Source organism: Juglans microcarpa x Juglans regia, chromosome 7D (assembly GCF_004785595.1).
Source record: "Juglans microcarpa x Juglans regia isolate MS1-56 chromosome 7D, Jm3101_v1.0, whole genome shotgun sequence".
Classification (NCBI taxonomy): domain Eukaryota; kingdom Viridiplantae; phylum Streptophyta; class Magnoliopsida; order Fagales; family Juglandaceae; genus Juglans; species Juglans microcarpa x Juglans regia.
The window spans coordinates 19,499,279-19,517,901 of NC_054606.1; the positions used below are offsets into that span (position 1 = coordinate 19,499,279).

General features: G+C 38.7%; 1 protein-coding gene across 1 annotated transcript; it reads left to right on the forward strand.

Annotated features, from left to right (window-relative positions):
• The first annotated feature begins 24 nt into the window (after positions 1–24).
• LOC121239421 (germin-like protein 9-3) lies at positions 25–8,784 on the forward strand. The gene is made up of 2 exons (XM_041136673.1): positions 25–201; positions 8,332–8,784. Exons 1-2 carry the CDS (start codon positions 25–27, stop codon positions 8,782–8,784), a joined length of 630 nt encoding a protein of 209 aa, XP_040992607.1.
• The last annotated feature ends 9,839 nt before the right edge of the window (positions 8,785–18,623 follow it).

Here is an 18,623-nt window from a genome sequence, read left to right on the forward strand (position 1 = left end):
GCCTCATCTATTTGTCATCAACAAATGGCCTCAACTTTGCTGGAAAATGTTCTCCTTTCCCTCCTAGTTGTCTTTGCTGCCTTTTGGGTTGCAAAAGCAAGTGATCCAAACATCCTATCTGACTTTGTAGTCCCACCAAATTCTACAAACATTGATCGAAATTACTTCACTTTCATTGGACTTCGTGGAGTACTATTCAACATGTAACACCCCTTCCCGTAGGCTAGGTGTGTCACGTATTTTTCATAAAAATAAACCCGGCAAGCGATTCTCTAATTTCATAATTGAAAAACAAACTGAAATAATTTATTATGATATAAAAGGTCTAATAAAATTGTCTTCCAGAAAACATTAAAGGAATAAACTGAATAAATTCTTGTCATAAAAGATACGTTTTATTTTAGAAAGTCTGAACTAAAACTAAAATGCTCCTTCTACTCCTGGCCTGCCTGCTCGTAATTATTATCTTCACCTGGGTGGTTAAAAACATAAAAATAAACTAAAATGAGTCGATGACTCAATAAGAAATCTATCACAACGTAAACGTAATAAACATAAGATTTTCATAAGAACTTTCATGCTGAGCTTAAAATTCATGACTATTCATGTTGATGCTTATGCTATGTATGACTGGTTTATCTGAACTAACTAACTAATTTATCTGACTTATCTGACTGGCCAGCACACTTAACCCTGTGTGCAAGGTTGTGCACCAGCCCCACATCCCGCTGCAGCAAGGGGAACTGCTGATAGTATTCTAGCATACTATGGTGGACCACGACTGAGTTCGTGGCTTGCACACCACCCTGAAACTAAACTGCATTGGTACCATGCATCTGAATGGCCATCTTATTAACTGATCTGAACTTATCTTACACTTGAAATTAAGATGGCTTACGTGTCTTATACACATGAGATGCATGACATATTACATACATAAATCATAATTTCTGAATTTAAACATGATGCGGAATGACATGATCGTATGCTATGCTGAATGGCATGCTTGCACATGAGCGATTCATAAATAATGGCTGTTAATGAACTGGCTTGAATAATACATACATATAAGCTAACTGTGATGACCTAATTTATGATCAAATTTACTTACCTCGATGCGTTTCTTCTTGAATAATACTTCGTAACTTGAGACCTATATTCAATAAATAACTATCACTAAATTGTTTGGAAATAAATAAATGCTAATATCTTACTTAACTAATTTCGGAATTCTAAAATATAGTCAAACCAATATTTGTTTAACACTAAAATCAATAATTCATAGTATTTAAATTACTTAAAATACTAATTTATAATTTAGTAGAAATACTCGAGCTATTTTAAAATAATTCACAAAAAAACTTAAATTCTTAAACTAAGTTTCATTTCTCAACATAATTATTAAATCTTATAAGAAACTTAACAAATTCTACTAAATTCTTAACATAGAAATTTTATTAAAATCTTACTAAATTGACAAAGGAAATTTAACTCAAATATTAGACTTAACATTATACTTTAAAACATATTTCCAATTCTTTAAACATTTTTATTAAAATGAACCTTTAACTAAATATATTTATTTAATAAACTCAACTAGTAATATTAAACTCAATATAAATCACTAAAACAATTATTGAAATAAAATAAGATCAAGTCTAACTTAAAATATAAGTTCAATTAAACATCATTATAATCTATAAAAAGGTTAAAAACTCTGGCCCATAATAATAATAATACTACAAGAGCCCAATCAAAAGAATCACACGTACGCACAAGGCCCAGGGCCCAAAGCCCATCAAAACTTACAGGTTTATTCGGATTCATTCAAGAATCCGAAAACACGGCAACAAAGGAAAAAAAAACAGAGAGCTGAGAGAGAGGGAGAGGGTCTACGATGGTGGCTCACCGAGGGAGGGCTGAGGCGATGGCGGCGCTGGTGGCTGGGAGTGACCGGCGGCACGACTGGGGGTTCCTATGGTGGTGCGGCACTGAGTGAGAGAAAGAGAGAGAGAGTTTAGAGAGAGAGAGATGTTTACCGAGAGGAAAAGAGGGAGGTGAGGGTGGCGGACGGCAGTGGGCTGTCGGAAAAGGAGTAGGTGCCACGGGGGAGAGCTGGTCGGCGGCTTCTGTGGTGGCTGGTCGGTGGTTCGACGTCCCTCTAGGTGGCTACCGTTGAAGCGAAACAGAGGCTTCGGCCTTCACGTCCGTGGCTGCTGCGGCGTGTCTTCGCGGCTGGGGATGGTCCGGTATCTTCTAAGGTAGCTGGTGGTGGCATCGGCGTGTTCTGAGTAGCATGGAGTCGCCGTGGTTGATGGTGGTTTGCGGCACGACATATTGGGTGCTCTGTTTCGTGAGAGAAAAACAGAGTCATTCTTTTCTGTCATTCCTGTTGGGGTAATCAACACAGCGGAAGGGATAAAAGCGGTAATAAAAGAGTACACTCTACGCACTCAGTGACACCAAGAATTTAATGTGGTTCGGCAACTGCCTACATCCACAGAAAAGAGCTTCACTATTAAATAGTGGTACACAAGAAAATATTACAGAGGAGGAGGATCACACTCCACTCAACTCAACTCTCTTCTTTTCTCTCAGAACTCTCCAAGCTCTCTCTCTTTTCTCTTCTTGGGTGTGAATTGAAGCTCTCGCATGGAGCTTCAATTTATAGGCGAGGATTGTGTATGAATGCATTTAATTTTGCATTCATTTGCTGGGCGTTGGGGCGTTGAGCGTTGGGGAGATGAGTGCTGAGCAGTCAACAATGACTGCTCAGGGCATGGACTTCAACAATTCTCCCCTCCATGCCCATTTACCTAGATGCTATCCATTCCAGCTATGTCTCTACATAGCTCAAGCTTCTCACTTGTAACCACCTTCGTCAGCATGTCCGCTGGATTCTCTTTCGTATGGATCTTCACAAGCTTCAATAGCTGTTATTCCATCACTTCGCGTATCCAATGATAGCGGATATCAATATGCTTGGTGCGAGAGTGGTACATTGAATTCTTGCTCAAATCTAGAGCACTTTGACTATCACAATGTACCTTGTAATCTTCTTGACTAACCCCTAGTTCTTGGAGAAAACGCTTCATCCACAACATCTCTTTTCCAGCTTCCGTTGCGGCAATGTACTCTGCCTCAGTTGTAGATGAAGCAATACACTTCTGCAATTTAGACTGCCAAGAGACAGCTCCTCCTGTAAAAGTGAAGAGAAATCCTGAAGTAGATTTCCTGCTATCCAGATCTCCTGCCATATCTGAATCTGTATAGCCTTCCAAAACTGGTTTAGCTCCCCCAAAACACAAGCACATCTTCGATGTACCTTTTAGGTACCTGAGAATCCACTTGACTGCTTCCCAATGATCCTTTCCTGGATTTGAAAGGAATCTGCTCACCATGCCTACATCATGAGCAATATCTGGTCTGGTACAAACCATTGCATACATCAGGCTTCCTACTGCTGAAGAGTAGGGAATTACTTCCATTTCTTCAATCTCTTTCTTTGAAGAAGGACATGAGCTCTTGCTCAACTTGAAGTGGTTAGCAAGTGGAGTATTGACTGGCTTAGCATCTCCCATGTTGAAACGTCTGATGATCCGTTCAACATATTTTTGTTGTGATAGCCATACCTTTTTGACTTTCCTATCACGAACAATCTTCATGCTCAAAAGTTATTGTGCTGGGCCTAAGTCCTTCATGCCAAAGGACTTGGATAGTTCCTTCTTTAGTTTGTTAATCTTGGATCTATCCTCACCAATGATTAACATATCATCAACATAAAGAAGGAGTATGACAAACTTGTCATCCTGGAACCTTTGAACATAGACACATTGATCTGCAACAAGTCTCTTGTAACCATGACTCATCATGAATGAGTTGAACTTCTTGTACCATTGCCTCGACGCTTGCTTGAGGCCATAGAGACTCTTCTTTAGCTTGCAGATTAAGAGATCTTTCCCTGGAGCTTCAAACCCTTCTGGTTGCTCCATTTCCTCCTCCAAATCTCCATGGAGAAAGGCTGTCTTCACATCCATCTGTTCGAGTTCCAAATTCAAGCTGGCTACCAATCCGAGTATGACTCAGATTGACATCATTTTCACCACTGGGGAAAATATCTCGTCAAAGTCGATTCCCTTCTTCTGTTGGAATCCTTTAACAACCAATCTGGCATTGTGCTTTATCAGCTTTCCCTGGCCATCTTTCTTCAGCTTGAACACCCATTTGCTCTTTAGGGCTTTCTTTCCTTCAGGAAGTTTCATCAACTCATAGGTCTGATTTTTCTGCAAAGAACTCATCTATTCTTGCATTGCCTGCACCCATAGGCTTCTATCAGCATGAGTTTGAACTTCCTGAAAGCTCTCCTGCTCCCCCTTATCAATAAGCAGAATATAGTCTGATTCCGGATATCTCATCGACGGAATCAGTAGGCAGCCTCTTGCCAATCTTCTTGGTTGAGTTTCATCAACCAAAGGAGGTTCATCACCATCTAACCCTTGTGGTGGTACACCAGCTGCTGGTGGAGAGGGTTCTTGCTCCCCCTGCTCAACACCCTGAGCTTCTTCTTCTGCTTCTGGATCTCGATCCTGCATATCCTCATTATCTGTGGCGAACTGTAATGGTGCAGGATGTGCATAAGAACTAAGCTCTACTGACATTGAGGAAGCTTCAGTTCCTATATGCTGGTTTTCATGGAACACAACGTCCCTACTTCTGACAATTCTCTTTGTCACTGGATCCCATAATTTGTATCTGAATTCTTCATCTCCATATCCAACAAAGATACACGGAGTTGACTTGACATCGAGCTTCTGTCTCAGCTCCTTGGATACGTGTGCAAAGGCTTTGCACCCAAACACTCTCAGGTGAGAGTAAGAGACATCTTTTCCAGACCAAACCTTCTCAGGAACTTCAAATTCTAGTGGTGCGGAAGGTGATCTGTTGATCAGGTAACAGGCAGCACGAACAGCTTCACCCCAGAATGGCTTTGGTAACTTAGCCATACTGAGCATGCATCTTGTTCTTTCAATGATGGTCCGATTCATTCTTTCGGCTACACCATTGTGCTGAGGGGTATATGGGACCGTCTTCTCATGTCGAATACCGCGATCAGCGCAGTATGCAGCGAACCTTTTGGAAACATATTCTTCTCCATTGTCCGTTCGCAGGCACTTCAACTTCTTTCCCGTCTCTCTTTCCACTAGGGTGTGGAAATTCTTGAAGTGCTCGAAGACCTGATCCTTTGACTTCAAAACATATACCCAGACCTTTCGTGAAGCATCATCAAGGAATGTCACGAAATATCTGTTACCTCCCAATGACTCTTCTTCCATGGGACCACATACATCAGAGTGTACCAGACTCAACAACTCTGATCTTCTCTTCGTAGAGGAATTGAACGAGACTCTGCATTATTTGCCAAACAAACAGTACTCACAAGGGTTTAACGCTATTCCTTTGGCAACCTTGATGAGTGCCTTTTTCGCAAGCGTATCCAACCCTTTCTCACCCATGTGTCCGAGTCTCTTGTGCCACAGATTCGGTGATGCCTCGTCTTCCGCTGCATTGAGGCTATCAGTATCAATCTTCACATGGGTCTTGTACAACGTACCGCAAATATGTCCTCGGGCGACAACCATGGCACCTTGTGACAGCTTCCAAGTGCCATTGCTGAAGTAGCTGTCATAGCCCTGTCAATCAAGGGCTGTTCCCGAAATCAGGTTGAGCCAAAGGTCAGGAATGTGTCGAACATCTTTCAACACCATGGTACAACCAACGTTGATTTTTATCTGCACTTCGCCAACTCCCACGATCTTCGAGGAACTGGCGTTCCCCATCCTTACCGTACCAAAGTCTCCTGCTTTGTACGTAGTGAAAAATTCACTATGGGAAGTGGCATGGTATGATGCTGCTGTGTCTACCACCCACTCAACATCATGGCTTGCAACGTGCAGACACGTCTCGTCACTGGTGGAGAGTATTGCCACAATCTCCCGAAAGAGTGACAAGGGTTTCACCATCTTCTTTCTTCAGCTTACTGCTTTGACCTTGCTCCTTTAAAAACTTGCGGCAGTTTTTCCTTATGTGGCCTTCTTTGCCACAATGGTAACATTTCATGTTACCCGTCTGCTGGACCTTCCACGTGGTTGAGACTTCTTTTTGTTTCTACTTCCACTTCTCCCTCTATCATCACCTCGAGGCCTTTCTCTACTCTCGGTGACAAGGACATGAGTGTGATTCATGCTTGTCTCTTTTCGTCTGGCCTCCTCATCAAACAGGGCATCCTTAACCATCGTCATGGTAAGTTTGCCATCTGGAGTAGAGTTACTGAGGGAGACCACCAGCGTCTCCCAACTATCTGGTAACGAACTGAGAAGTAGCAGGGCTTGTTCTTCATCGCCAAGATTCAGGTTGACGGATCCGAGCTGGTTAACTAGGTTTTGAAACTCGCTAGTGTGCTCGGCAACAGAGGTGTCGCTCTTCAACTTCAAGTTAACAAGCCGTCTCATCAAGAGGGCCTTGTTTCGAGCAGTCTTAGCTTGATACATATCCTTCAACTTTTTCCATAGGCTATATGCATCTGTCTCCTGGGCCACGTGGTGAAAAACACTATGGTCAATCCATTGTCTAATCTCACCGATAGTCTTCTTGTGCATCTTTCTCCACACTTGATCCGTAACTTCATCTGGCTTCTTCCCTTTATCTTCCAAAGGGTCAGACAGATCTTTATAGTTCAATAGATCCTCCATCCGAGGCCTCCAAAGACTGTAGTTTGAGGCAGTCAGCTTTATCATGGCGCCTGATGCTGAATCCTCCATGGATTTAGACTGATTCTAAATACAAAATGCAAGTACAAGATCTTTGAAGTGAAATATCGCAAAACGGACAGCACCGTTGTGTCCGGAACGCTTGATTTTGTTGGAAACGAGTCTTGTTTCGTCAAAATCGGACTCAGATAGCACAAGGAATGAGCAAAAGAACCAAAACAGGAACACTGTCGCGCGTGCAGCACATGGCGCGACTAATAGCGCGTAGGCGCGTGTTATTCACGCGCCAGAACCTCAATGGAGCGCATGGAACGCGTAGGCGCGTGTAACTCACGCGCGTTCTGGAGTCAATAGAAACGTCAGGCGCGTGAACTTCACGCGCAAGGGCCTCTCTGGAGTGCGTGCGGCGCGTTCCGAGAGTGGGTATCACGCGCTTGTTCCTCTCCTGGGCGCGTGCAGCGCGTGTCGAGAGTGGACTCACTATCCAATTTTCAGACGGCGCGTGGGAGAGCGTGTGGCGTCCGTCCGGCCTCTGGTTTTCACCGCTTTTCTTGTCTCGATGAGACGAACACAGTGGTATGCTCAAATTTGAAAACTGAGCTACACACTAAAATCGAGTTTTCTGTAAAAAAAAACTCTTCCCAACAATCGCTCTGATACCACTTGTTGGGGTAATCAACACAGCGGAAGGGATAAAAGCGGTAATAAAAGAGTACACTCTACGCACTCAGTGACACCAAGAATTTAACGTGGTTCGGCAACTGCCTACATCCACAGAAAAGAGCTTCACTATTAAATAGTGGTACACAAGAAAATATTACAGAGGAGGATCACACTCCACTCAACTCAACTCTCTTCTTTTCTCTCAGAACTCTCCAGGCTCTCTTTCTTTTCTCTTCTTGGGTGTGAATTGAAGCTCTCGCATGGAGCTTCAATTTATAGGCGAGGATTGTGTATGAATGCATTTAATTTTGCATTCATTTGCTGGGCGTTGGGGCGTTGAGCGTTGGGGAGATGAGTGCTGAGCAGTCAACAATGACTGCTTAGGGCATGGACTTCAACAATTCCGTGCGACGGTGGTTTCCGTTTTGGTCTAACGAGGTCGACGGCACTACAGGTAGCGGGGCTGAGCATGGGCTGGGCAAGGCTAGAAGTGGTTCTTGGTCTGCGGCGTGAGGTTTTCTTCATGCAGAAGATCTAGCGTATAAACATATATATATATATATATATATATATATAAATAGGTGGTAGAGAACACCCTAAAAATAAAACCCTAGGAAAAGAGACGTGCATGCATGGGAGTGGAGACGTGCGGGGCGGAGAGGAGGGAAAACGTGGAACTTAAAATATGAGAGTAGTTAACCTAATAACAATAAAATCTTAAATAGTAATAATAATCATAATACGATAATAATTCTATTAAAAATTTACACTTTATTAATAATATAAAAATTTGATAAAATAATAATAATAATAATAACAAATATAATAAATTTATAGCTATATGAAAAAAATTTACATAAAACTTATCTTATATCCTAATCTTAGGATCGGGTTGTTACACAACAATACCCTACCAAACTTCAAAGTGACAAAAGCTAACATGGCAGAGTTCCCAGCTTTGAATGGCCAAAGCGTCTCCTTTGCCATTCTCAAATACCCTGCTGGTGGTCTTAACCCGCCTCACACCCACCCTCACTCTGCAGAACTTCTGTTTCTTGTGGAAGGAAGTCTTGAGGTTGGTTTCATAGATACTACCAACAAGCTTTACAATAAGACACTCCAAGTTGGGGACATGTTCATATTTCCCAAGGGACTTGTGCACTTCCAATACAATGCAGATGGCAATGCAACTGCCACAGCAATATCTGCTTTCGGTAGTGCAAATGCTGGAACTATTTTAATCCCTACTAATGTTTTCACCACTGGCATTGATGATACAATCCTTGCAAAGGCTTTCAAGACTGATGTTGCTACCATTCAGAATATCAAGTCCGGTCTTGCACCCAAGGCTTAGTATTCAAATGCAAAGCAACATGTTTTGATATGAGGAAAGAAAATAAGACGATGTGGAGTATTAGACTATATCACACCAATGAAATATTGCATAATACTCCTGCAGTTTGAAGTGTGTTGTGTTTCAATTGCATGTATTGAATTAGTTTTTCAGAAATTTTCATATAATAATTGCCTAATTAATGATCATGAGGTTCATGGTTTGGAAAGAACGATTTAGAAATGCAGTTGATTTGACAAACTTGTGTCACTGTTAATTATCCAAAGACACTTCACCAGTTTGTTTTGCTGCCTTCTCAAGTTGAACTGAAGCAACTTGAATGAACCGGTATGGCTTATTGTGCCTAAAAATATGTCTTTTATTTATTTATTTATTATTTATTTTTAAATGTATTATTCTCGGTCTTTGATCAATAGCAGGTATCAGTAGCTGTGGTATCTAATTAACTAAATACTAACTGAAGGTTAATTTTTTTTTTTCAAATATTCTCAAAGTTATGTGAATATGTGTGTGTGTGTGTGTGTGTGTGTGTGTTGTGTGTGTGTGTGTGTGTATATATATATATATATATGTATATATATATATAATGTGAACTCATGGGAGTTAGTACTTTGGACAAGGATCTCGATTTTTGTTCGAATTTGATGGTTTCAAGTGAGAAAGATAAACATTAAGTGGCTCTAGTACAATATTTATTAAACATTTTTCGGATCACAGATCCTCTCTGAACATAAAAGTACTTAAATTTCAAGTAAGTGAGAGATAGACACATAAGTGAGCTAGCTATACACAATCTATTGTCCATTTAATGTTTGAAATATTTACACTTTAGCACTAAATAATATAGGCCCCATTTAATATGTATATTTATCTCTTCCACTCAAGGGGACATTTGATTATATGTGATTATCTCTTTTACATTTGATTATACCCTTTATATAGTTAGAGTCAGCCAGAACTTGTAGATATGTTTAATCTTTTTTTTTTTTCCTTCTTCTAAGCAAGCATATTATAGATATATTTAACAGTTACATGATATAAGAGTCAACAAGATGAGAGACCTCAACATTCATCCCAAACCAACAAATACAATACAAGAAAGAGAAAAAAAGAAGGATCTTGGGGCAATGACTTGACTCCACCCATTTTCCACAAAGGGAAGCTGCATGAAGCGGTTTTGATACAGTCCGATAAACGAACTATTATACTATGACCGGAAGTCGCAGTGAAATATTATGTTATGCATTTATCTAGTTTGGACTGGTTGAAGGAGACTTTCACTAACTCTTTCTCATAATCCTTGGTTAGGAGAAGTGAAAACATAGGAAGAAAGCAAGCGAGAGATGTGTTGAATCACCGGGCGGATGACTGTTAGGGACTGTGGAGGTGTGTGGAGACCACATGCCATACTAGGAGAGCAGTGCGGTGGCACATGGATCTCACGCTCAGCTTGAGCCATGCGTGAGATGTACGTGCCGCTCTGTTCTAAATTTTGCTTTGACCGTTTGAAAGATTTGCAGCTGGGGAGTCTTGTAGTGGGGCACATGGCAGTCGTGGGAGGCTGAAAAGTAGTATATTGGTGCTTCTCCTTATAATGGAAAAATCGAAAAAAATGGAGTTGGATAGTTTCGGGACAAGCCAAATGGGAGAAGCTCCACCCCCTTTGGGCGGAGAAGATGGGATGTTTAGATTTTTGGTTAAGAGCAAAATTGTCGGGAGAGAGAAAAACTGAACTTGTGGATATGTTTATTTTATATATTAGTAAGTGAGACTCACCAGGAACACGCCTTCAAAAAGTAAACAAAAAAAGTTCATTAATATATACCAAACGAATTCTTAACTTAATCTCTAAAACAAAAGAACTCCAAACTATTGTTTTGTAAAGCACTAAGTTTGGTGCTTTGATGATGATACAAATTTAGTTAATATATATAAATATATATATTACAAGAAAACAACTTATTTGCGACCAATTTTTTTAGCGAAATGACTATTTCTAGTTAAAATGAGCCTGTTTTCGTTACAAATAATTATTTTCGTAACAAAAAAATAGTCACAAATACCCATTTTTCTTGTAGTATATAATATTTCTCTTTCTTGGTAACACATTCATTGCTATATACAATACATTAATCTTCTCGAATTATTATCACATTTTGTTTTCTTGTAAAAGCACAATTTAAATACATTAAAAAATAATTCAATCGAATTATTTTATTTATGGATAAAGAAAATTTTTTCTAAAATCAACATTCCAAACATATTTTGCTAGTCTATGAACCACTTCATTTCTCTATCTACTGACATGCTGGATCTTGTAGCTTTTAAATCTTTTCATCATTATTTTAATTTCTAGAACAACATTAACTAGCAATGACATAGATTCCTCTTCAGCTAGCATAGAATCACTCTTAAGAATCAGGTCTGCAATTCCCATGTGCATGCATAACTGTAGCCCCCGAAGCATAGCCAACAGCTCAATGTCTTCAAGTGCTTTAACTTCATGATCTTTTTACCAGCCGCCATTAACACTCCTCCTTGTGCATCCCTTAGTATAGCTCAATGAACATTGCAACATCTACATTAAGTTTCAGCGTTCCCATAGGATGTTCCCAATGACAGTAAGAGCTCATCCTTTTTTGTTTGTCTACCTTGCAATTCTTATAAGCTTTTTGCAAAGCTAGAGCTTGATCAACTGCTTGCCATGGTTCTATACTAATCTGCTCATGCAACATCTTGTTTCTATTGAACCATATGCCCCAAGTGATAAGAAATGATTGTTCCAAATCAACCCTAACTTTAGCTAACTAGTCAATAATTTCAGGAGTGTAGTGTAAGAAGTGAGTTGTTTGATCATTTCAAGACTAGTTAGAGTATCTCAATACTACACGAGTACCCTGTTTGACTTGGGTGTGTCCTAGTCATTTGTGTCCACTACCTAGGGAGAGGCTGTCTATAGGCATCATTGATGCAACAAAAGGTTTCTGTAGCATTGCCTAATGGAGAGATGATATTTTGCACTAAAATGATTGTAGAGTATCTTTTGGAGATAGAAGGAGTTATCTTGGAAGCGGCTTTGTTAGTATTCAAGTTATTGGGTTTCAATATTATCCTAGGGATGAATTGGATTTTTAGGCATTTTGCGAGTATGAATTGTCGAGAAAGAACGGTAACATTTCGAGTGTAGATTGGAGGATATGGTTTTTTGGAGCAGTAAGTTTTGATCAATGCCAGGGGTAGTTACCTCACTACAAGCCAAGAAGGAGTTAGCGAGTGGTGGTGAGGCCTATTTAGTACACTTAGTACTTACGGAGAAGGAGCCCAAGGAGGTAAGAGGCATATAAGTAGTAAGTGAGTTCTCATAAGTGTTTGGAGAATTGCCAAGATTACCACCTCCTAGGGAAGTTAAATTTTCGATCAAGTTGGAACCTAAGATAATTCCAGTACATAAGGCACCTTATAAGATAGCCCCGACAAAGTTAAAAGAGCTAAAGAGCCAACTATAGATATTATTGACAAAAAGGGTTTATTAGGCCTAATATATCACCTTGGGGAGTACTGGTGTTATTTGTTAGAAAGAAGAATGAGACCCTTAGAATGTGTATCAATAATCGAAGAAGGTGACCATAAAGAATTGATACCCTTTACCAAGGATATATTATTTGTTTGACTAGTTGTGAGAATCTGTTGTATTTTCTAAAATTGATCTTAAGTCTAGTTATCACTAATTGAGGATTAGGAAAGACAACATACCAAAAACAGTGTTTTAGAAGAGGTATGGCCATTTTGAGTTTACAGTGATGACATTTGGGTTAGTTAACGCCCCAGCAGTGTTCACGGATATCATGAATAAGGTGTTTAGAATAATGTTTTAAATTCCGTTCTGGTGATCATTCCGGTTTAAGTACTGAAACTGAATATTTCGATACCGGTGTGTTTCGGTGTACCCTTTCGGAATTAACTATATATTATATATATATATATATATATATATATATATATAAACTATCAACTAATAGAATAAATACATGTATATGTAAGTGTATATCTTGTATATGTGTATATATATAGAAGAATTGAAGATCTATTAAATGAATACATGTTGAAAAAACCACAAAATTGAGTTGAGACAAAAAAAAAAAAAAAGAAAAAAAAAAGAAGAATAGAGAATTAAAAATAATGATAGTTAAAAAAAAGAGAATGATGAGACATATTTAAAGTTACAAAAAAAAATTCAAAATAATATAAATACATTTTATATTTTAGAATTAATTAAATACCATCTAGATTTAAAATTTACAAAAAGGTAATCCAAGTACAAGAAAATTATAAAAACAGTCTGAAACAGAATAGGACCCGAAATTTCAATTACGGCTGGAATGACTAGAATTCAAATGGAATGGACGAAATGGACCAAAATAGGTCCGAATTTAGAGCGAAATGGAATAAGGAGGTATAGTGTACCAGATACTACACCAGAACAAAAAATTTCAGCCTTTTCAGCTAGAACAAAATGGAATTTAAAACCTTGATTTAAACAATTATTGGATATGTTTGTGGTGGTGTTCATAGATAACTTTCTAGTATATTCCAAGAATGTCGAAAATTATGAAAGTCACCTAAGGTTGTTAATTGGGAAGCTTAAGGAACATAATTGTTTGCCAAACTCAACAAGTGCGAGTTTTGGCTAGAGGAGGTTAAGGGTCACATGATATCCAGGCAATGAGTCACAGTGGACCAAGTAAGATTGAGTCAGTCATGAATTGGCAGTGTCCTACCACGGTACACAAGGTTAGGAGTTTCTTGGGACTAGTTGGTTACTATAGGAGATTCGTGGAATGATTCTTCAAAATATCCAGTTCTCTCGCAACGTTTACTAGGAAGAACGCCAAGTTCATTTGGAATAAAAAGTGTGAACATAGCTTTGAGGAATTGAAGAGAAGGTTAACCACAACCCTTGTGTTAGCATTACTAGAGCCTTACAAGCCACTTGTGGTTTATAATGACACATTGAAGTATGGACTAGGACTTGTTTTAATGCAAGAAGGAAGGGTCGTGGCTTATGTATCTAGGCAACTGAAGGACCATGAGAAGAACTACTCCAATCGTATGAAGGTGAGAAAGGCTAGACAAAGGGTGAGATACGAGTCTAAGGTGAGCAACGGTTAAGGAGAAAAGCCATATGATCGTAAGGCTTTTCGAGATAACACAAAAATGCTCAGAAGGTAGTAGTGTCTTATGCAGAGGCCCATACTCCACCTGAAAGGTCACATTTGGAGTGGGTTTGCAAAAGAAAAATCATGACGTGCACATCATATCATCTGAACCTAGAGGTATGGTTTAGCGCCACGTGGGAGACCCACATTCGAGGAGGTATTACAGACTGGACTAAAGACAAGCCGTAGGAACGTGCATGCCTTGTCTCGTTAGTCTGTCTCTGTCATCATACACATCAATAGTAAGAAGGACACTTGAAGATCCTGCCCTATAAATGGCTTAAGGTAAAATTCAAAATCTCACTTTTGAGATAGTAGGTGTTCGAGTCTTCAAAGAAAGCAAGTGGCGTTGGAGGGAGTAGTGAGAGGAGCAGTGTTAGTGTCACCTTAGCATTTTAAATACTTTGAGGTAGGTTAGCTTTTAAGACAGTACTCAGAAATGCGAGGTAAATGTCTTGGGTATATTGTAAGTTCCAGCATTGCATATTATGTATCTTTTACCCTTTCTGTACATGAATTAATAAATATTTTTCTTCATTATGTTTACAAATATCTTTATTTTGTGATTTTAAGATTTTGACGTTTGAATGGTACAAATTGGTGATGTGATGATTTTGGGTGTGTGAGTTTTACTGTGAGTCAATTATTGTGGATTGGTTGAGGATTCCCTGGGCTATTCCTATGACATGTTGTCACAAGTTTCATACAGGTAGAGAGAGAGAGTCCCTGTGATGATTGGGGTTGAACACTTTTGTATTGGCCTCACTTGATAGATGGGTCGAGAGATTCTCCAGGCGTATCATGTGCAGTGTCATTGAGTTGGTAGACATGGTAGAATGTGTTCCCGGTGCAACATGTATACTTCGGTGTGTGTATTGGATGACTTGAAACAGGTGAGTCAATTTGCATGTTGGTCAGATGTGAGTGATTTCCCGAGCCGAACGGTGAAGTGATTTCCCCTACTTGCCATTTTATGAGATGAAGCTTTATGTGATGACAATCTATATGATGTGTCGAGATGAGTTTTACATGCTTGAAAAGAGGGTGATTCCTCGCTTCGGTGATACATATATATATATATATATATATATATATACACACACACTTGAGTTTTGCATAGAGGGTAATTCCTCAGAGGGTGAACTTTTGCCATACTTATATAATTGTGTTTTTATTCAGAGGGTGATTCCTTAGCATGACTATGAATGCGTACTTTTTGTTTTCCTTGTCATGCACAAATATGTGTTCGTAGATCTTTTACATAAAAGTGTGCATTACATCTTCACGTGCATTGTCTCTCATTAGCAGTCTTATCATAGCTATTTGACATACTTATGATTTCATATATCGGAACCGTAGACTTGCAAAGTTAGCTCTGGGAGAGGTACCCGAGGAAGAAGGACCAGACCCACCCAAGTAATAGCAATGGAGGCTTGTATCTGTTAATAGCTTTTGTATTATTTTTGAAATTTAACATTTAGTTAGGCGACAAATCACATATGACTTGTTGAACTTGGATGTAGGGAATCAACAAATAGTGTTGTATAATATTATTTGGATAGTGACAATGACATATGGATATTTGTGTTAATGAATGATTCTATTTATGGTTTAGACCTTTGGTATGAATATTATTTTAGTCTCCGACTAAACCTTTACTTATTCCACTACAATATAATTGAATAGTTAATGACACGTGCACTGCCTTAGGAACATTGTATGCCTAATCCCAATTTAAATCCTTGGTGTTGTCGATCGGCAGCACCCTTGGCACCACGGAACCTCGCCAAGTCCTTTAATGAGGAACAAGGTGCCATAGCATCCGCCACTCTGCTTAATGCCTCGTTGTCTTCCTCATTCTTCACCTGCAAGTGGACACTGCCCCTCGCCATCGAGTGATCCTCATCAAGGGGTTCCTCGCTATCATGTCACTGCGACTACGACCGAAAACTAAAAAAAATAAATAAGGTTCCTACTCAATTTTGTCAAAATCAGTGCGAAATTGGATTCAGAGCTGAATTTTCGATTGGATTTTTGCTCAGCCCTAAACATAGCATGCCACCATAGGTTGTCGCATTCACACAAGAACATTAAACATATTCACGTACCAACATGATTAATTGGTATATCGCGCTCAAAACATAGCCCTAAAGGGTTTTTCCAGCGCTCAAAATCGACGCTAATACATACCATAATCGCTGCAGTTAATCTCTTCTGGCGATTTTTACCTCGCTGCACGTTTGACGAAATAAAGATGCATTTTCTGATCAATCGCAATGAAAAATAAAATTCGCTTGGAATAATAATTTTTTCCGGTGAATTTTATTTGTCCCAAACCATATCATAACACGCTGCAAAAGAGCTTGTCCGTTTGGTGCGATATCATTGGGAAAAGTAAAATGCAACGATTTATATCGTCGTAAATGATACGTAAAATCACTGCAAAAAATTTTCTCTTTCCCAGCGATATTGTGATATCGTCGCGACTAGTATTATTTACGGCGATATTAGTCGATGTAAATGCGCCGACAATGATCACGACGATCTCAATTTTCGTCGCGGATTGTGATGTTCCAACGGATGAAAAGTTGCCGCAAAGTTGGTCTATCGCCGCAAAAATATTTGCGTCGATTTCACAAGTCGTCGTAATATGTATTTGATGGAAGTCTTGCAGATTTGCAGTGCATATAAATCGCTGCAAGTAAGTAATCGACGGCGATACATAGTCGCCGCTAATACTTAATTATTCTTAATTCCAGCGAGTTTGAATTCGCCGAAAGATGCTTTAGTTCAATTTTTTTTTTCCATTCGCCGTTTTGGCTGGGTTTTGTTATCATACTAATGCAGGTAATGTTAGTAACACATATTGCACATCTTATTAAATTCAAGTCAATCACTAAATATATATTTAGCATCTGACTTGAAATAAGATAAATTATACTTTAAAAGAATATTAAACACCACACATAAAATAGGAAACAGAATCAGCTCCTAATCAAATACATTCATTCATCCAAAGTCGATCAGTTACATAGAATTCACATTAATGTAATTATAGGCTACACTAGGGTGTACCAATTGGAGTCCAAAACCTACAACTCAACTACTAAATATATGTTCTAAACAATATTATCTGAAAATGGGCACATTCATTCAATATTTCTCAATTGTCTTGCACCTGAATTGAGCATTAAAAATTATATCTACTCAGCTATTTCAATATGCACCTGGGCTTAAGGGGTGGGTAGAACAAGCTTCAACATGACTTCAACAATGCCCTTATAGCTAAAATTTTTGCATATTGAATATTTTGATCTCTCCAACTCCAATCTGGTAATGATACACAAAAAAAAAAAAAAAAAAAAAAAAAAACGTTACAACAAAATAAACTTCACTACTGTGTATTGTTATAAAAATACCAAAGCAATGATCTTTTCACAAGCAATAAATTGACTAGTTCCCAAGAGGCTATGATTCTACCATACCCCACCCTTTTACGTGGTTTCTATAAAGGTTTCTCTAGTGTCATATATTGAGATTTTAAAGTCGGTATTCATAATAGTGAAATTCTAGAAATGATATACACAACTCAGTGTTAGAATCTATTGTGAATTCTCTTATTGTTTGCTTATGGGCTCCTCATAATTTCTTCATTTCTTCTTACATGAGACTCCACCATTGAATCCCCTCATACGCTCATGATTAAAGTTAGTCAATAGCTACATAATTGAGCCCAAACAGAAGCAAAGCAGAAAATAAATTCATGAAAAACAGCAGAGGAAAATAACTTCAGCTCAAACCAGTACATTTAATTCCCTATTCTCTTAACATTTCAACCTCTTATTTTTCATTTTCTCTTCCTTTATTCCATCCCTCCATCTCGCACCGAATGAGGTGACATGAGAAGTACCAAGTGATACTCATATACACAATCAAGAATTACCAGTTCTAAGCAACCAAAAACAGAATCTATATTATGCACATCCAAATGAGATGTTCTTGCTAAAAAAAGAACTGATTGCGCAAGTTAGGGAAGCACAAAACCTTAGTTCCAAATGATCTAAAAACTAATAACATCAGCTCACCAAGCAAGTAACATATCTAACTTGTTAAAAAGCTTGCAAAGCAAAAAATATATTCATGAAAACAGCAAGGAATTAGTTCAACTCAAACCAGTACATGGGATGTTCTTGCTCAAAAAAGATCTGATTGCACAAGTTAGGGAAGTACAAAACCAAACGTATCACCAAGATCTAAAAACTAATAACAAGTATCACCAAGGATGTATACAAATCTGACTTGTATATATATGACCCAAAGCAGAAAATAAAAGAATGAAAACAGCAGAGGAAATTAATTCAGCTCAACCCAGTACATTTAATCTCTCTGTTCTCTTAACATTTCAACCTCTTATTTTTCATTTTATCTTCCTTTATTCCATCCCTCCATCTCACACCTCAAGAGGTGACATGAGATTTACCAAGTGAACTTAAAGGCACAACCAAGAATTACCATTTCTCCTTGACCAAAAATAGAATCCATATTATGCACATCCAAATGAGATGGAGGGATAAAAAAAGAACTGATTGCACAAGTTAGAGAAGCACAAAACCAAACTTAATT

Bases quoted from the DNA above. Each gene is read 5' to 3' on its own strand.
- LOC121239421 (XM_041136673.1), top strand. From the start codon at position 25: ATGGCCTCAACTTTGCTGGAAAATGTTCTCCTTTCCCTCCTAGTTGTC. The intron at 202-8,331 runs ATGTAACACCCC...GGGTTGTTACAC, and splicing joins TTCGTGGAGTACTATTCAAC to AACAATACCCTACCAAACTT.